This window comes from Sphaeramia orbicularis, chromosome 13, assembly GCF_902148855.1.
Source record: "Sphaeramia orbicularis chromosome 13, fSphaOr1.1, whole genome shotgun sequence".
Taxonomy (NCBI): domain Eukaryota; kingdom Metazoa; phylum Chordata; class Actinopteri; order Kurtiformes; family Apogonidae; genus Sphaeramia; species Sphaeramia orbicularis.
In genome coordinates this window covers 15,348,632-15,368,913 of record NC_043969.1, presented here as the reverse complement: position 1 = coordinate 15,368,913, position 20,282 = coordinate 15,348,632, and the positions used below count along the sequence as shown (strand labels likewise).

The following is a 20,282-nucleotide window of genomic DNA, read 5'->3' as shown; positions in this document are numbered from 1 at the left end:
ACACTCTGGAGATGTCAAAACTGCTAAATAGCCTGAGAATGAAGTACAGTAACACTACAGAGGTGGGGGGTTACTATAAAAAAAAAAAAAAAAAAAATTCTCCTTGCCAAAAAATAATGGTTCAAATATGTTTAAACAATAATAGGGTGGGCTATAACTGTGCAATGTTCCCTGGGAGAATGTTTTGGATCATAAAAATAGCTGATAAATACATACCCCAAAAAAATTTGTAGGTGCAGTTTAATTTCCAGAAGTGCTGACAGTGAGCGAAAAGCAGAGTAAGGTCAGTCTATGTCCTATATTCTGCAGGTCCAGGCGTCCTCATAACGTGTAACTCACCCTCATAAACACCTCAGAGTACTTCCTGTTCACCTTGTCCTCATCAATAGATGGTTTAAAGAAATGATGTATTCCTTTTCTTTGCGCAGCTGCGTCAAGTCTCAGTAATTCTAAGTAAGATTCGATCCTACTTGTGTTTCCTTTGTGAAAAATGTATATGGAGTTTAGCTTGAAGAAAAGGGTTATCATACACATATTAGAATCAGTCAAAGCGGGCCTACTGTCACCAAAGCCATCAATGGAAATTCAGTTTGAGCAAGGGAAACTGCCAGTTCTAATTCTTGGTTCGCTTCACTTTTTCTAGAGTTTTGTCCTTTCTTATCTATAATAATCAGGAACAATGACCATGCTTTACTGGAAATTGAATCAAGAATTTGTTCTGTCACTGGAAAAGAACAAAGACAAGAGAAAGCGTGGGCTATTTAGCCACAGTAAGGCTCCACTCTATCTGAGCAAACCACCACAGCCATTAGAGAGCACCTCCCATGGCAATGGAAACAGAAATAACTGTAATTCTAATAGTAATCTGAAAGTACCAGTGGAACTAGAAGCTTTAAAGCAAAAAAAAAAAAGATGAAGGCTACAGAACAAGGAGCAGAAGGTCTTTCTTTGATTCGGTAAAATAAAAGGTTTTCTACAAGGAAACAGTCATTTCAAAATGTCATCCTCCATCCATCATTATCGTAAACATCCTCATTAAAATGAGTCATATAGCACCCCCTATAATGTGCATTAATCTGATACTTTGCATGTATTGTACCATGTACTCCTAAATGAGATAATCTGGAGGAGGCTGGGGAGCCAGGGATATTGATTACCCATGGATTTTTAAACCGGTGGTACTTCACCGGTTCCATTAGCAGTCCTGGATCAGGTTTCATTGGCCTGATAGAAGCCTCATCTGGGAAGACTGCTGGTGGGTTCTGCGGTGAGAGGAGCTGCCTCACCAGGGGCGAAGCAGAAGGGGGAGAGGAATGGACAGGGAGAACAGCACTTCTCACTTTATCTCAGGCTCTCTCTTTGACTGGACCTTTTTGTTTTCTGTTAATGAACTCCCTCGTATCTGTTCTTTAAAGGACAAGCTGAGTCCTTTTGTGCCTAAGGGCAGCCGTTGGGTTTAATGGTGTTGCTGACTAATAAACGGGCTGGCGTCACTGCAGCCCTTTCCAGCCTGGGTTTCCTTCTGCTGGTCTTTGCATCAGTTCTTTTAGATACTACAACAAAGAGTTCAGATGGTGTTTCCCCAAATTATTTCAAAGTCAAAAGTCAAAGTGAATATTTTCCACACAGAAACACTAATCTGAAAACGAACTGGGTCTCTCTGTTCCTGTATCTCATATAAAGCACAAGCCTGTTGTACTGTACCCCATGAGGGAAACACTTTTCATGAACAAAAGGGTTGAAAAGTCATTTAGGTAGAAAAAAAAAAGGGTAAATACTAAACGCTTGTTTGTCCCCACAGAGATTTCAGAATCAATACAAAACACCAGAAAACAACTACTGCTTAAATCAGTAGTGTCGTTCCCTTTAATAAAACAACCAGCAAGTTTATGTACCACTTGAGGACATGTGTCACAGATCAAACACATCTAGGTTTCAGTGTCTCTTTTCTTCATCTTGCAAATGCTGTTGCCATGGTGTTGACAGTTAGTCGGCTTCACTCATTTACGTTGCAATATAGCTGAAGCAGCTTTCTCTCTTTGCTGCACTCTCCTGCTCACTGTCTGTCTCGCACTGGCACATCTGTGTTGTCTGCCTGTCTATAATCCTTAGATGTAACCGTTGCACCTGCTACTTTTCACACAGTTAACTGAAAGGTTATTCCATTTAGAGCAATCCTTACAGCTGTCAAGTGATATTTGTCTTTGAAGCTGGTGCGCTTGCAGAAAGTCACAGAAGAGTTTTGGTTGCTGTAGGTATTCAGGTTTCAGCTGCACATTTCCCCATAAAATAGCAGACAAGTACACCGAATGAAAAGTAAAAAATCACAGATAGGGAATGTGATCTGACCCTCACACACAGACAGAGACGCAGAGATAGAGAGAGCAGACAGTAAAACAGTAAAACAGTGGGGTCCTTGTGGCCCATGTCTAGTTGCTGACTGTCTGTGGTGGATGGTGTCTGAAGGTGCCACAGGCTGGATGTTCTCCTGCTGAGATCAGAGGGTTGGCTGGGACAAGAGCTCTGTAGCCCTGTGTATGTGTGGATGAGTGTATGTGATTATGCATAGTGTGTTTGTTTTGCATACATCTTTCCCTTGTGCTTAACATTCCAAAGTCACATCTGAGTACATCTCTATGTGTGTGTGTGTGTGTGTGTGTGTGTGTGTGTGTGTGTTTGTATGTGTGTGAGCAACTTAATAGTGTGCATGTAAGTGCACTGGGAAAGTAGCAGGGCCTCCCTGAACAAAGGCTCAGCTCTTTTCTGAACAATTAGCTTTGCTAAAAAGGACATCTCTTCCTCCATTAGCAGCACCACGTGCCCCCCATCACTCCATTGTGCAGATAATTCAATTATCCCCACCCCCCTCCGAGTCACTTTGCCTCCCAGACCTCCCTCTCTTCGTCTTGCCCTCCCTCTATCCCTCCCTGCTCTCTGTTACCACTCTAAGATAAAGCTCATCTAGTACCCACCGTTGAAGGAAAAATACAGTAGCATGCTGGTTTGTTTATCTATAAAGAAACGCAGTTGTAATTGATGGTAACACTTGAGCATATGGATGTTCATATTTATGTACATTTTCTGTTAAATGCTATATCAGTGTTCTTTTAATTATGAGTATTGAGGAAAAAAACAACATTTACCTTCTATAAGCTGGATTTGATTTAATAATGAATATCATGAGCCACAGTGAGAGGTTACTATTACTGGTGTAGAGTCATTGTAGTTAACAGTCTGTGAATATTCCTGCGCTTACGGTATAAACATTAAAACAATAGGAGGTCTCTCATAGGATTCATTATAGCACCACCTTTCCTGATGAGCTGGCATCTGTTGCATCATCAACGTCAGTGATTGCATGTGTTTCAGAACTGCATGTTCTCCAACTGAAGTGGTTTGTAATTAGTCACTGTACTATCAAGAGGAACTTACCACAGTAGTACTTCCTAGAATTAAAAATGCTGGGAAGAGAAGTTTAAATTTGGGGTATCTGGCTGGTACTTCAAAGGAAGTGTCTTTAAATAAGAATGTAAGAGCTGATACTTGAAACAATGAGTCAATTAGATGGAAATACTCATGTTAGGTCAGGAAAAATGTCCGTTTAAAAAAATATTAAATCAAATGGATTATCACAAGAAAATTAGATTAGAAAAGGCATTAGTAATTTTCTTTGCAGTTCATCCGATTAGTAGTCTGAGGAGCGGGGCCCATATTCCATCCACTTGATTTCAGTGAAGCTACAAGTTTAATGTGGAAACTGACGCAAACAGCTGAGACTTCTAAAAATATATTCAAATCTACAAACACACAATGGACAACAGGCATTATCTGTTCACTCTGTTTATTGGCTTCCACCTCGTACCTCAGAACCATTATCATACCATGCAGTTCAACTGTAGGGCCATGGCGGTGGTGTAGCCCATTCCTCCACAGTTGTCTGTCGCTTTTCCGTGTTTCCACTCTTGTTTTGTTTTATTGTTGGAGGGGGAAGTGTGCGCTGGCCTGATTAGCATCACTGTTTCCTCCTTTCCCATAACCCCCCAGACCCCTGCAGGCTGCCTGTTTACTTTTAGAAATAAAAAATGGGCCTGCGCCCGTGAGGACGTGCCCCTCGTCAGAGGCGAAGCCCCCTATCTCCCCCTTCAAGGCTCCACATTTTCGATCCTCCACCCCTCATCTCTTCTCCTCCCACCAAAGCCAGTCCCAGTCCTGTGACTTATCCCTGTTCTTATCCATCGTCTCTCCTCAAACTGTAGTCCGCCCACTCTCCTTTTCTTTCCACCCAGTTCCCCTCCTCTTCCAACTGTCCAGCTGTCAAATCACATCAAATAAAACACAGGCCAATGGTCCCTGAGTGCCAGATCACAGCTGTGTCTGTGTGTACTAAATGGGAGTGCATGTTTAAATGTACAGTGAACTCACGAGTGCCTGGGAGAAGATGTGTGTGTGTGTGTGTGTGTGTTTGTCGATGCGTGTGTGCCTGCTTTGGTGAATGGGAGGATGCTGTAATACAATACACAGCAGAATACAGGGTGTGAATTTACTGAATGAATATGCGGAGTGTGCATCACTGCAGGATGTTTGCTGGAGGTTGGAGTGTGTTTGTGTGTGTGAGTTGTATGATATCGGTGTCTGGATTTCAGCAGGATTACACACAGACACTCACTGTGTTTCTCACACGCAGTGGATTTCTACAATCGGAGTTTACAACAGGCCCAACAGTGCGAGTGTTGGATAGTGAAGAGTTGAGCTGGGTTAGTGTAAACATGACCATGGCATGGCTGTTGTCAGGAAGTAGTGTGTGTGACATTGGGCTCTTGGCCAAACATGCAATGGTCCTTTAACATCCAACATCTCCGCCTCACATCTGCTCTGTACTCTTTCTTTCTCACACCAGCACATTACATTTTTAAAACACTCAATTCATTCTCAGAGGAAAACGGGGAAGTGAAAAAAACAAAGCGTAACCAGTTAAGATGTTAAACACAAATGTATATTCAAGATGTAAGTGTTTGCTTTTGAGAAAGTTAACTAAAGAATTATAAGCTGCACTGTAAAATGATGAATTTCCATTTTGCCACCTATTTGAAATAAAAGCCAATTAAGATTCACTTCCCATAAGTTAAAGGGGAAAAGGAGTTTGCAGTTGCATGTCGGTTTTTAATGTCTGCAATGCAAGGTGATTTTAGTCTTCACACCTGAATCACAACACTTAGCTTCACACAATAGCAATACTGAGTGCTATATCAAGTTTTTATTCAAATTACTTCAAACCAAATTAGCACATGCAAAATATTAATGTTGAGGTTGTGTTTCAGTTTCAGAGAAATGAGTCAAAGCAACGGCTGCAGGGTGTGGAGACGGTGTCAGAGGTTATTTAGATGCATTTGAGGTTAGCGCAGACTCATAACACTGAACGCTGGTAGCAGAAAAACCTCAGCGGCTCTATATGACACCAACAACAAAAACTAAATGACTCTAACAACATCTCCAGGTGGCTGGAATGTTCTTAGACCTATGATCTACATAGTGTAGGGTACAGAAAAAAAAGGCTGAGAAAAAAAGGTCAACGCTCGGTCGTCTTTTTCCACTCAGCAATGTTTATGTCGACAGTTTTGTGCTGGGAGCAATGAAGTGAAGGCTCCAAAGGAGTGTGTCCCTGGCAACAAACATCAGCAAATCCCATCAAATCCTGACTCCCGCTCACACACACACACTCATACACATGCGTATACATACACATATGCACACTCAGGCCCCCTCCGCCTCTCCAGAGACCGAACCACAGGCTTGGGAAAAAGATGGCTGCCCTTTAGCCCCCTGTCTTGCCCCCTGCATCCAGCTCAGGGAGGTGACGGAAGAAAGCTTGTGCCCCCTAGCACCCCTACCCTACTCCCGTGGCGTACGTCCCGGTCCACCAGCATTCAATCACTTTTGAAGACGAGAAAAGGCCAGAGTCAAACACAGGCAAATGCCCTGGAAGGAATGTTCCAGTCTAAAATAAAATGCTCTTTGAAAAAAAAAGAGAAAGAAAAACTATTAAGGGGATTGGAAGTACAAAAATGCAGGACATTTGGTCATCCCCAGAAGGAGAGAGGGAGGGAAACAGGAGGGGAGAAGGGAGAGTAGGGGGTGGATCTGGTAAAGGCATTGCCCTCGGGGTCAGCATCGCCAGCATCCCCCGTGCAGCAGACACAAAATAACAGGCCAAGTTGAGGTTGTGTGTGTGTAAATGTGAAAGTGAACTAAACGAGGGAGCTGAAGTGTGTGTGCCAAGACAGAAGACATGAGCGCTGAGTATGACTGATTGTCCATTTAGCCTTCTGGTTAGTGCCACTGTGTGTTGTTTGTTTATTTATGAATCATAATTGCTGCAGCCTTTAATCTCAATTATACTATAATAAATCTGTAACATATAGCTCTATATTAGTGACCAAATAATGACCCCTATTCATGTTCAGCATCAATCTCCTGTAACATGTCGGCAGCGGTGTAGTCCAGGGTATACGGCGGTATACGGAGTATACCAATGCCGCGTTTCCACTACGTGGAACCGGCTTGACTCGGCTCAGCTCGACTTGACTCGGTTACCAGGTCCTATTCCTGGAGACCGTTTCCATTACAGGATACTACCAACTTTACAGTACCTGGACGTCATAGTGATGAGGTGCGTTACTTCCGTGTTGTCTGCTCAGAGAGTTGCTGATAAACTTGCTCGTTGCGTGTTGTCTCGTCAAACTCATGCTCAATTTTTACGTCTGAACCTCCTCGACTGACCATGGTGTAGTTTTGCAGGCTGTCATCATGTAGATTAACCTACCGCTATATTAACTGTCAGCTTCCACATCTGTTTTTTGTAAAACAGCGGGTCACAGAGACAACTCTCTTACCAATCAGTGTTCTGCAGTGTTTACACGTCACGTTTTAGTATCTGGTCCCCAGTCCTGGAACCTCAGCGGAGGTGATACCAAAAAACTAGTACCGGGTACCAGATTCCAGGTCCTTTTTTGTAACGGAAATGCAAAAAGGCCGAGCCGAGTCAAGTCCAGTCGAGTCAAGGAGGTACCACGTAGTAGAAATGCGGCACTAGTTATTTTTTAGTCAGTATTGCATATACCCACTTCTAAATCCCCCTAATGCTCACCTTTCAGTCTAATCTGAGCCAAATTGCCCATGTTTTCCTCCAGGATGGTGAACCCATGACCCGCCCTACTCTGCCTCTAATTGGCTAGTACTCGCTGCCTTCTCTGATTAGATTGGTTAACTTTAGGCATGAGGACTGATGAGCCAATCAGAGGCAGAGTAGGGCGAGTCATGCCAAGGAAAATACTGCTAACTAGCGCTGGCCGCCTCTGGAACCTGATTGGACACCTCAGGCGCCAGTGCCACCCCAGTTGATTGACAGGTCACTGCACATCTCACTGAAAGATGCGCAGTCAGAATAAATGTCTTTCAAATGAGTGACACATATGAAGAGAACCAACTTTCATGGAATACATAATTCTGAGGTAAGTTTTAAGGTGGTTTCCAGATGAGTCACTGTTTTAAACTACTGGCCATATGACTGCACATTTGGAGAAGAAATGTTGTTGCCAGTAGTTCAACTGTGTGAGTAGGCTAGCGTTATGAAAGGCTAACGTTATCCTCATGTTGAATACATTTACATTCATCCAGCTGTTTGCGTGACCAGTAAAACCTACTAACTGCTCCTGATCAAGTCATGATAATTTTATAATAGTGAGCAAATACTACTGATGGATTTTTGGGTAAACTAAATATAGTCTTACATGTCACTGTTTCTAAAAAGGCGTTTTCTGGACTAGTTATAAAAAAAAAAAAAATCAAAAAAAGGGCAAAAATTTATAGTGTACCCACGCATGACGGCTCTGAATGTGATGTGTCTTACCTGTAGGGGACAGGTCATGTCCGTTGGGGACCTCCTGCAGGGGAATGTCCTGTGGGTAAAGGGGCTGTGATGGGTAGTACTGCTGCTGAGGGTGAACCACACCTGGGAGCTGTGTCTGAGGGCCGGCTGCCACGCCTCCACTCTGCCTCTGGAGACAAACACTACATTTCAGCATTTGACACTGCTTTGTGTTAACCCAGACATCAGCTCTGATAATGCACATGCTTTCCTTTGACCATATCCATTAAATAGACACAATGACAAAGGCTACATCTTGGTCAAAGTACAGAAAGAATTCAGTAAGAACAGGAAACAAGTGGTTTCCCTTTTAGTGATAGTTACTGTGTGCAATAGAAAATCTGCATAAAAACTGATACGACTTTATTGTTGGGAAGCCAGCCACACCTAGATCATTAAAATCCATGAATATTCCAAGTCAGATTTGCTGCATATAAACTACACTTGAACATAATAAATAAAATGTCTGTATTTTCATATAACAGTGCAGTTCCCTAATCCTGGTTCTGTTAACTGACAAAAAAACACCATGATTGCACACAGGCATATGAAGCTGAAAACAATCTTGGAAAAACATGTTTGAGTTGTTTTGTCCAAAAGCATACCCTTGAATTTAAAAAAAGAAAAAGAAAAAAAAAAAAGAAACATAAACAACAACTTTTCTTTGTTTTCTTGCACAGATAACCCTTTGGGCTAAATTTGACTCGTTCAGTTTATCTCTGCTCTGTTGTTTTATCCTGCTTATCGTAGAAATTTTCACATAAGAGGTTACACCAAGGGGGGGAAGTCCAGAGTCAGCACTTGACGGGGGAGCTAGGACAGATATGAAATTGTATGTGGATATAAGAGATAGTAGGGAGAAAGAATGCAACATGACCATTTAGAGCATATCAAAACCCCTATTTGGCAACAAACACAAATGTCAATGGATATTGTTGGGCATTTCTGTTGTAACCATGTGAACACAGGATTTACATGTTTCTCACAAGGGTGTGTGAACAAATATATTTATTTGTTCATTGCGTAAAACTGGAGAGACCCCCCTCCCCCCTTTTAGTATATTGTAGTTGAAGTGGTTGGAGATGAATTATGAGTTTCTACTGACCTCATTGGACTACTCTGTGATGCAGACTTTCATCACAGACATGTAGGTGGATAAATAATGTGATTAACAGCTATAATTACCAGCTACTGTGAAAACTTCCTCAATTCCTCTACTGCTCTACTCCATGTTTCAACACAGCAGCTTGTAAAAAAAAAAAACAACATTAAATGTAGTCTTTTGATTTGGACCAAGAGGAGAGAGCTGCACATTGAAGATATTATTTTCCAAATTTTCCCTGTAATTCTGAATGACTCTTAAATATTAACCCATAAAGACCCAGTGCTACTTCTGCATCACTTCCCAATGTAATTTTTCTATAGATTAAACATTTCCTAAGTCACTTATCTCCTCTGTATTTTGTGTTTTTTCAGTGAAAATCAGGTAGTTTCCAATATTTAATATACCGATCATATAGATGTTCATAAAAGTTCAGATTAAAGTTGGGGATTATCATATTAGAAACAGAGAAAACTGGAGAAAAAGAGACTTTTCCTAACACAGTTGAACGGCGACTATTAAAGTCTCAAAAAAAAGAAAAAGAAGAGAAAAATGGGCAACAAATCTGTTAATTAAAAATAGAACCAATGGCCCTGTAGCTTACCGGCCAAATTAAAAGCTTGGGAAATGTATCCAGATACCATTTATTATCACCCAGTTATGTGTATTTATTATATTACAGAAATAGCCCATGTTTTGGTCATATTCCAATCAGATCTGTAAAAAATTCAAATTCCAACTTGATATCATTGATACTGATTCATTGTATCAGTCCACTTCCTATCTCTTATAATGGGAAAATTTGTCAAAGTTGCACCAAATCCAGAATCAGATCCGGATCGAAATAATGTCAATACTTTGTGTTGACATCATCATACAGAAGCTGTATACCAAGTTTGAAGTCAATCAGAACTGTAGTTTCTGAGAAAAAGACGACTGAAATGTTTTCCCCATAAGAGCCCATGTTAAATTTTCCGTAAGTTCCCGGATCCAGAAGAAGATCCTGATCAGCATGTGGACATTATGTTTTGGTCATCTCCCCATCAGGGCTGGACTGTAGAAATTTACACTGGATATCATTTATATTTACTGAGTTATTGCATCGATCCACTTCCTATCTCTTATAATGGGGAAATTTTTCAAAGTCGCACCAAATCCAGAATCAGATCCAGATCCAAATAATTTCAATACCTTGTGTTGACATCATCATAAAGAAGCTGTATACCAAGTTTGAAGTCAATCGGAATTGTAGTTTTGGAGAAGAAAACGATTGAAAGTTTTGTAATGGACGACAGACGACAACGCCAGACGCCGCATGACGACAATAGCTTACGGCTTGTCGGCCGGTAAGCTAAAAAAGCAAAGAAGGAAAAAACCTCGACTGGACTACAACCTAGTCACATTTCAATGCACTTTTTTGGTTTAGTGTGTTCTGAAACATCTATTTCTTGATGTAAAAGTTGAATCAGGGGACAGAGTGACCATCTGTGTGTGGCGTATTTAACCCATAAAGATCTAGTGCTACTTTTATGGCAGTTCTAAACAATTTTTCCCCCTATATTTAGCTTTTCTTAAGTGATTTATGACCATTTATTATGACATTATCCTCTGTATTTTGTTTTTGTTTTTTTCAGTGAACATCAGGTATTTTCTTATATTTAATTCACTGATCATGTGAATGTTCATAAAAGCTTCGATGAAAGTTAAGGGTTATATTTTACTAGTGAATCAATGTTGTAGATGACAGTGTTTCTACGTTCACTATGGAGCCTCTGAACGTCCAAATGGGTCATATCTGATGACCATGAAAAGATGACAAACTGCATTTTACACCAATTATTTACACGTATTGATAGGATTAGTGGATCAACAGTTATTAGACATTTTATATCAGTAGATGAGTTTGGTCGTCAGCGGCTGTTTGGGTCTTTATGGGTTAAATATATTCCCTCCCCCAGAACTGTGGCTGTTATATCTCACACATTTGTAACATACCATTCAGATTTTACAAACAACTATCAAATATTTGATGGAAAACAAGTTATTTTGTAACTGTTAACACACGAGACATTGACAGCAATCCTACAGTTGACAATATAGCCTTCACTTAAACTGGATGATGGGCTGTCATACATGATGTGTCATATGTGTAACTGACAGACTAGATGACAGTGATAGTGAATCTGATAAGCAGCCTCTGTTTAAGCACAGCTAAGGCATCAGTTTCCTCTTATACACAGAGTATGTAAACATACATAAATAAACACATGCATGCATGTAATACAAGCATACAGAACATTATCTCCAAGTAAACCATGCTCACAAGGAAGCGTTTCTTCTCCACGTGCACAAATGCGGTGCGCCAATGCCATACACAGCAGCATTTATCAGTAGCTAGCTTTATGGATGACTGACGTGACAGGGGATCAGGGAGGCCAGTTTACGAGGCTCCTTCGAGGTTGCGTGAGACCCTGCTATCTCCTATCAGTCAAGTCAGCAAAGGGGGGAAAGTTAGGCCCAGATGGAGCCACATGGATGATTTATAATTTTGACAGATGATAGCCTGATATAGATAAGGGTGCAGATAATATCAAAAATATATTATTCAATCTTAAATGAAGAATAGCTTTGAAGGAGAAAGTTTGTGGAATGATCATGGATAGATCTCTACGACACATGTATGGGTTTTTAATTTGTACAAAGTAATAAATACTGCACTATATTAGTACATTATACACTGTTGCTTGTGTATGAGCCCCATTCAAATAGACATGTGAATCATAGTGATATTAAAACAATATTGTTCTTGAATAGACATTAACTATTTCTATTAAATGTCAAAGCAAAAACAGAAAAGTCACAAAAACATTTATAAAAACAAATAGTGCCAGCCACGACAAACGCCGCCCCTCGCATGTTTTGTAGCTTATTTCAGCATCAGTCTGTCTGATGTTGTCATGTCTATATATGCAGTGATGTCAGCATATCAGTTGCCTCTATATACATGCTAAGTTTGAAGTAAATTGAAACAAAATTGGTGTTTTTATATATATTTGAAATTTTGCCCATTATAAGTAAATGGGAGAAAAAGAAGATTTAAAAAATTAATTAAACATTTGAACTTTGACCTACTTTTCTCAAAATGTAACCACAACTATTCTGGGTCACTGGCAATCTATAAACCCAATTTAGTATGAATTCAACCAATAGTTCTGCTGCTACAGACATGTGAAATTTCACCCATTGTAAGTGAGTGGAAAAAAAAAAAAAGATTTCAAAAATTCATAAAAAATCTGAACTTTGACCTACTTTTCCTAAAATGTAACCACATGTATTCTTGGTCACTGGCAATCTATAAATGAAACCTGGTATGAATTCATCCAATAATTTTTCTGCTAGATTGTTGACAAAGAAAGAAAGAAAGAAAGAATGAAACAAACAAACAAACAAACAAAAACAATTGTTAGCAAAACAATTCCTCCCTTTGGGGGGAGGGGTAATAATGTGTAATATTGTGTAACCAGCAGGTGGTGCTGTATATTACGTCACACATATGGCCCTAATAAACAGAGTAGAAGAAGAGGTTTCTCGTCATCTAAAATGACTGTAATCTGGTGTCGTCATCTCCTCATCAGTCCTTACGAAGTGCTCTAAAAATACATTTTCATACTTTATCATAGTATAACATATGATCAGTCAGCTGATCTTTGCTAGATCAGAATTTTATTAAAAAAAGGCCTTTCCGTTGCATTTAATGTTTAGCAGAAAAAAAGAAACCTCAAGCAAGCAAAACAAGCTTTTCTGCTAAATTAAGGAGGCTGTTTTTGTTTTTGTTTTCCAGATTTTACCATTTCCATACGCATTTCCGTGAAATTTCAAAATGTCCAAAAAATTACACTTTTCTTGTTCTGACTGAGTGTAACTTTGTGATTAAAATAAAAGATCTCATGTTTTTTTATGTTAATATTTGATATATAATGTACCATGTTAAGTAAGTGTTAAAGCTAGTTTAATATGTAGAGCACATACAGTAGACAGGCATTTTATACAGAAAAGTTCATTGTACTGTTATAAACACCAGTAACAAAAAGGTGTAAAAATGTGATTTCAATCAGTCTTAAGTCTACAAAATGAGAATGAAGAAAACAAAACGATCATGTTCTTGTTTAAGAGTCATACACATTCACCAGACCATATTAAAAACATGTGACTGACCGAAGTGAGGAAAGGGGTTTTCAGTGTGTAAATATGGTACTATTAGTACTATCTGATGTTGTGCCATGACAATGTTTTGCAATATGGGAACAAAAAGGACACATGTGTGAACAGCTGAAAGACTTTTTTTTTTTTTTTAAATGAATAATTGCAAACATTGACAATGCATTCTCTAGCTGTGTCTTGACAACATGTTTATAAATTCCCTCTTAATTAATCTGCTCATCCATTTTCACTTGTTTGTTAACAGGAAAAGCAGAGGTGTAAATAATAGCACTTAATAAGAGGTAGGAGAAAACCACTCTGTGTCTTTACAATGAAGTATCTCCTGATGTTGTTATCTTAATTGCTACACGTTGTTCTTAACCTTTTCATGCATGAATTATGAGAACCTTAATCATGATTTTTTTCCTGAATGTTTTTATCCCTCTTTAGGCATAAAAATAATAATTCTATTGATTTTTGTTAGCCTATTTTTATGGAGTTACAAAAATGTCCACTCAGCTGGACACCATGCATTTAGTTTTAGAACCAAAGAAACATGTATTTATTGATATACTGTGTGAAAACTATGACATAAAAACATTTTTAATGCTGCTAATCTGATGTTTTCTCACATTTTAACATACCTGCATGGAGATAATATGCAAAAAAAACAAACAAACTGTTAATTACAGTCTAGTAACAATTAGCAGTTTTTTTTACTCTCAAACATCTTACTGCAGATCAGGTTTATCTAGAACAGCAAAGTTACAGTAAAGGTATGAATGTCAGTGTATGGGATGATGCATAAGCGTCCGCTGTGTTGGCTGATATGGAACTAAAACAACAAAATCCATGAATATACAAGAGAACACTTTTGAACAGCTGTGCACTGTAGTGACCAGTGTGCATGAAAGGGTTAAAACCTCATTTTTAGCCACAGTTTTCTGGGTACAGCCTTCACAAAGCACACACTATAAGAGACACTGACGGTTATTACCGAGGCGTAAACACACATCAGGCTTCTGCTTCTGCGTTTTACTGATAATTCATGTAAATTCTAGAGAATAGAGCTACCAAGTGACCCAAGTTCACCTTTTGACCAAGACTGCCCTGATACACAGTAGTCTCAATTTCTAAGGCAAGCCCCACCACCTGAGCCAATTAGGACCCAGGGAGCTGTATCTTTCTATGTGTTCTATCAGGCCAGGGTGGGGTTGCCATTTGCATATAACCTCAGTCTCTTATCCTAATGCGCTGGTGCTCTGCATACAAATGGAAGCATTTATTTTGCCGCTCCTTGGCCTTCACCTTTCAAATGCTCACCTGACAGGAATCCCAATGTTTCCAGCTACCAATGTCTCTGACTCTGTATTCAACCGCTTCATTTGGAAGACTTTAACAGCCTTGGTGTTCTTGCAAACAGACAGTTGCAGGTGGCAAGTCTGAGAAAGTGTTGATCTGAATCCAATATGATTGTTAGAGGCCAGGTTGGAAGCTTACAGACCTCAATATTTACAATGTGATTAGCTAAAGGGAAGTACATCTTTAAACCTAGTAGTTGTGTAACACAGAGGAGTTCATAAGGGTGATTTCATAGCCTTGGAGAAAATTGTCTTCATCACTGTTTCCTAACTTTGACGAAATCATGAGGAACAGCATGTACAGAGACGTTACACTGGGTTACAAAAAAAAGGTTTTTTGCAAGTTGTCTAGGTTTTTCCAACTGAATTAGGACCATTTTGCACCGCTAAATCCAAAAATGACATCTGTTTTTCTCAATCAGGTCAGGTTTGATTTTGAAAAATTTGATCTTCTCACAAAATTGATTACATTTTTGTGACTTTATCAGTTGATTTTTTTATATAGTTCTCACCCAAAATAGGTTTTAAGAGAAAAAAAAAAATCATTTTCTAACAGGATGTATTTATTAAGTGTTACAAACTGTAGCAGAATATGTCAGGCTTATTTTTGCAAGATCTTCTAGTCGAAGCCATGTCATTCACCTGTAATATTAAAAAAAATATTAATCAATAAATTGGCAAAAGTAAAATCTTCAGAACTCGTTCATTGCAAGAAATATGAAAGAATTTTGTATCATATGATGTGAAAATGCCCATAAATGTAAGCAAAAATGTTAAAAATCCATAGTTCAGAAAGTTGACCTGATTGAGCAAAATTAATGTGATTTTTGGATTCAGCACACCAAAATTATCCTAAATCAGCTCAAAAAACTTCAACAATAAATTTGTTGTTGACCAGTGTTATTAGTGCAACGCTGGTGAACTAAACCTAAACAAAAAAAAAAGTCAGTCCTGTGTCGTGATGGAATCCAGAGGTGCTAACATACACACAAAACACACCCCACAAGTGTTTCTGCACACATTCCTGCACTGCCATGTGGCTAAACAGCTAACACACACACACACACATGCATACACTGGTTCTATCACACTCCTGGCCGGCTGTGGTAGGTAGCTGAGGCAGCTTCAACATGGAGATAATTTATGAGGGTAGGTCTTACCATTGCACCCAGACGGTCACAGGGGTGAAGGGCTGGGTAGGAAGAAACTGGATCCATGTAGTAACTCATCACGGACGCTGTGGACAGGAGAAGCAGGGCCTGGTGAAGGGATCAGCAGACAAGCACACGAGGCAGGGTAGACTGACCTATACCCACTATCTATCACACGCTGTTTACACTTTTGCTGTGGGTGTGCATATATAGTAAGTGCTGTACATGGTGTTTGCAGGTGGGTGTATGTGTGTGTGTGCTTTTGTTTTGTGCTAGAGGAGAGGGATAGGGGGTCAAAGAGAGAAAGAGAGCTGAGGAAAAGATATTTGAGCCAGGTTTTAATAACCTGAAACACAAATAAGTTAACCCTTTATCGGCAAAGTGACTATTTTTGGTCATTTCTGCATACATTACAAAACAGTGATAGCAACAGTCATAGTGAGGCATGAAACTCAGGTCCAATGTGGTCTACAGGGTCTGTAAGGTCCACCTGTGCATGAACAGTGAGTGTACCTGCTTTGTTAGGTACCATGAAGTAATGGTACTAATGTAAGGAATGATGTTCAAAGGGATCGTGTGGATGTGGACAGGTGTGTGTGTTGGTCTAATGTTCTAAAAATACATGTTCTTTTCACCTTACATGTGTTTTACTTGTATTTTTTATGTTTACTTCTTTGATTTATTGATTTTTTTTTAGGTAAGGAGCCAAATATGGTAACTTCACTGACCTTGATTTTCTACATAACAACAATAAGTTTTGAAAAATTCCAAAAAAGTAATAAAGACTAGTTATCATCAATCATCATGACACAATCTTCGTCATTTTAGGTCTCTGATTCCACCTTAGAGCACTTTATTTCTTAATTTATTGAATGTTGATTTTTGTAGTTTAAAAAAGGTGTCTGGATCAGCTTTATGTTGGTCTAATGTTCAAAAATACATGTTCCTAGCACCTTAAATGTGTTTTTCTTGTACTTTTTTTATGTTTACTTCTTCAATTTTTTTTTTTTTTTGCCACTTTTGGGTAAGGAACCAAATATGGTAACTTCACTGACCTTAATTTTCTACGTAACAACAATACGTTTTGAAAAATTCCACAAAAGTAATAAAGACTAGTTATCATCAGTCATCATGACACAATCTTTGTCATTTTCAGTCTCTAATTTCACCTTAGAGCACTTTATCTCTTAATGTACAGAATGTTGATTTTTGTAGTTTAAAAAAGGTGCCTGGATCAGCTTTATGTTGGTCTAATGCTCAAAAAATACATGTTCCTAGCACCTTACATGTGTTTTTCTTGTATTTTTTATGTTTACTTCTTCAATTTATTTATTTTTTTGCTACTTATGGGTAAGGAACCAAATATGGTAACTTCATTGACCTTGATTTTCTATGTAACAATAATAAGTTTTGAAAAATTCCACAAAAGTAATAAAGATTAGTTAGGTTGAGAGTATTTCTACTCTCATCATGACAATATCTTCATCATTTTCAGTCTCTGATTTCAGCTTAGAGCACTTTATTTCTTAATTTCTGGAATGTTGATTTTTTTTTTGGAGTAGAAAAATCAGCTAAATCAAACACATCCATTCAGAGGCTCATCAGCTAAACATTTCCATCACTTTTCTGTCACTGTCTTCTCCTATAATTCCAATCTAAAAAAAAAAAAAAGGGATGTTCAAAGGGATAATGTGGATGTTGACAGGTGTCTGGATCAGCTTTATGTTGGTCTAATGCTCAAAAATACATGTTTCTAGCAACTTAAATGTGTTTATCTTGTATTTTTTTTATGTTTACTTCTTCAATTTATTTATTTTTTTGCCACTTATGGGTAAGGAACCAAATATGGTAACTTCATTGACCTTGATTTTCTACGTAATAATAATAACTTTTGAAAAATTCCACAAAAGTAATAAAGATCAGTTAGGTTGAGAGTATTTCTACTCGCATCATGACACAATCGTCATCAGTTTCAGTCTCTGATTTCATCTTAGGGCACTTTATTTCTTAATTTACGGAATGTTGATTTTTGTAGTTTAAAAAAGGTGTCTGGATCAGCTTTATGTTGGTCTAATGTTCAAAATTACATGTTCCTAGCACCTTAAATGTGTTTTTCTTGTACTTTTTTTAAATGTTTACTTCTTCAATTTATTTATTCTTTGCCACTTTTGGGTAAGGAACCAAATATGGTAACTTCATTGACCTTGATTTTCTATGTAATAATAATAAGTTTTGAAAAATTCCACAAAAGTAATAAAGATTAGTTAGGTTGAGAGTATTTCTACTCGCATCATGACACAGTCGTCATCAGTTTCAGTCTCTGATTTCATCTTAGGGCACTTTATTTCTTAATTTACGGAATGTTGATTTTTGTAGTTTAAAAAAGGTGTCTGGATCAGCTTTATGTTGGTCTAATGTTCAAAATTACATGTTCCTAGCACCTTAAATGTGTTTTTCTTGTACTTTTTTTTAAATGTTTACTTCTTCAATTTATTTATTCTTTGCCACTTTTGGGTAAGGAACCAAATATGGTAACTTCATTGACCTTGATTTTCTACGTAATAATAATAAGTTTTGAAAAATTCCACAAAAGTAATAAAGATTAGTTGATTGGTTGAGAGTATTTATACACTCATCATGACAATATCTTCATCATTTTCAGTCTCTGATTCCAGCTTAGGTCTTAATTTCTGGAATGTTGATTTTTGTAGTTAAAAAAAAAAAAATCAGCTAAATCAAACACATCCATTCAGAGGCTCATCAGCTAAGCATTTCCATCACTTTTCTGTCACCGTCTTCTCTTATTCCAATCTTAGAAAAAAAATATATATAAATAAATAAAAATTGCCTCCTCCTCTCATCTGCCTCACCTCTTCCTCCTCCTCATTCTCCTCCTCTTCTCTTTCCTCTTCCTCTCTTTCCTCCCCTCCTACACACTGCCTATCACTTAACATTGTTTACTTGAAACAGCGTCAACAAAAGAGAGTGGAAACTCAGCTGAAGGATTACATTAGACCAGGAATGGTGTACATGGGCAGTGGCAGGTCCCATCTTTCTCACATTCATATGTTAAGCAATTTGGCGTATCTAGTTTGAGGCAGCTGCTGACAGGCTGAGAAAAGATGTGCCAGTGTTCAATGCTTGCAGATGTTCAGCAGCTCAAAAAGCTTCAGATGCTCCTTTTTTTACTCCATAAAATACCCATATACAAATTGAATAATGCGCAAATCAGTTTTATCATTCAAATGCATACACAACCTTTAGACTTTTACATAAATGTCATTGATTTAATATGGGGGAAAAAAAGCGTCAAGTAGGAAATTAAAGTCAGCATATAGTTTTAGATGTTAATTCTATAAAGCAGAAACGAGTTTTTTTTTTTTTTTTGTTTGTTTTTTGTTTTTTGTTTTTTGTTTTTACAAGGCTGGGAAATAAAGAAAAATAAAAATGCGACCTGAAAAGTGGAAGTTTACGTTACATTCCCGAAAAAAAAAAAAAAAAAAGCGGAGATAAAAGAGATCGAAAGTAGTGCATCTCAATTAAAAACGCGCTTAGAGAATTCCTAACGAAAAAAAAAAAAAAACTTTCAAGTCAGCATTTCATTTCACTCTGGTCCATCCTTATATATCCCTACGCGTTCATTTCCAGTTAATTTAAGTAAATAAAACTTTGCACTTACCGACGTGTGTGTGTGAGAAGTTTCCTGCAGACTGGAAGCGCTGGGCAGCTGAGTATGACAGCTGAGCGGTGGACTGCACAGATGCTGTACCTGCTCACAGCGAGTCCCACAGAGGAAGGAATATTATGCACACTTTTAGTCCCTCCCTCGATCATACGGTAATCCTCTCCAAATCCTCTTTTCCCCCTGTATGTTGTCTTTGAGCTCTGACAGAAGTTGAGGTTCACATGTAGCCACAGTGCAGGTGTAAACTTGTGCTCATACACTTTTAGGTTTGCTTTCATCATAGACTCATGTGTACTTTTCCATTCTTACAAACAGCTCCTGCAATACTGTTGGCTGTAATATTGCAAAGCTGTGAAAGTGGACACTAACTATCAAACTTTTTTTTTTTTTTTTTTTTTTTTTTTTTTTTGCATAGGAGTATTTATATTTCATTTTACACACTCCTTTAAATTCACACTGTAAAAAATGACTGTAGAATTAACACCAGAAAGTTGTAAAATTGCAACATAAAAAAACTAAGTGACAATACAATGCAAAGTTGTTTATCTGAAAACATTTTTCTGTTAACGATTAAATCAACTAGAAGCACTCGGAGAGCGCAGACCTCCGCCAAGGCTCATCAGTGGGCCCCCCCCGTGGGCCCCCCCACCCCCGGTCACCCCCAAAAGTTAATCCTTTCTTCCTTATCCCATTTCCAACAAACCCTGAAAATTTCATCAAAATCTGTCCATAACTTTTTGAGTTATGTTGCACACTAACGGACAGACAAACAAACCCTGGCAAAAACATAACCTCCTTGGCGGAGGTAAATATAGCTGTAGTTTTTACAGGAAGAGTTTGTGAACAAAACCAGATTTGT

General features: G+C 38.4%; 1 protein-coding gene across 2 annotated transcripts in view; it reads right to left on the bottom strand.

Moving 5' to 3' along the window:
* The window catches only part of ets1 (v-ets avian erythroblastosis virus E26 oncogene homolog 1), a 44,331-nt gene extending 24,766 nt beyond the window's left edge, over positions 1 to 19,565 (bottom strand). The window contains exons 1-3 of one of the 2 annotated variants that reach the window (XM_030152633.1): positions 19,418 to 19,565; positions 15,748 to 15,824; positions 7,907 to 8,054 (exon numbers count right to left, since the gene is read on the bottom strand). In XM_030152633.1, the coding sequence (XP_030008493.1) occupies positions 7,907 to 8,054; positions 15,748 to 15,816 (217 nt within the window). In that variant the 5' untranslated portion in view covers positions 15,817 to 15,824; positions 19,418 to 19,565. The remainder of the gene's footprint in view (positions 1 to 7,906; positions 8,055 to 15,747; positions 15,825 to 19,417) is intronic. The other variant, XM_030152632.1, reaches the window with a different exon arrangement.
* Between the last annotated feature and the right edge of the window lie 717 nt (positions 19,566 to 20,282).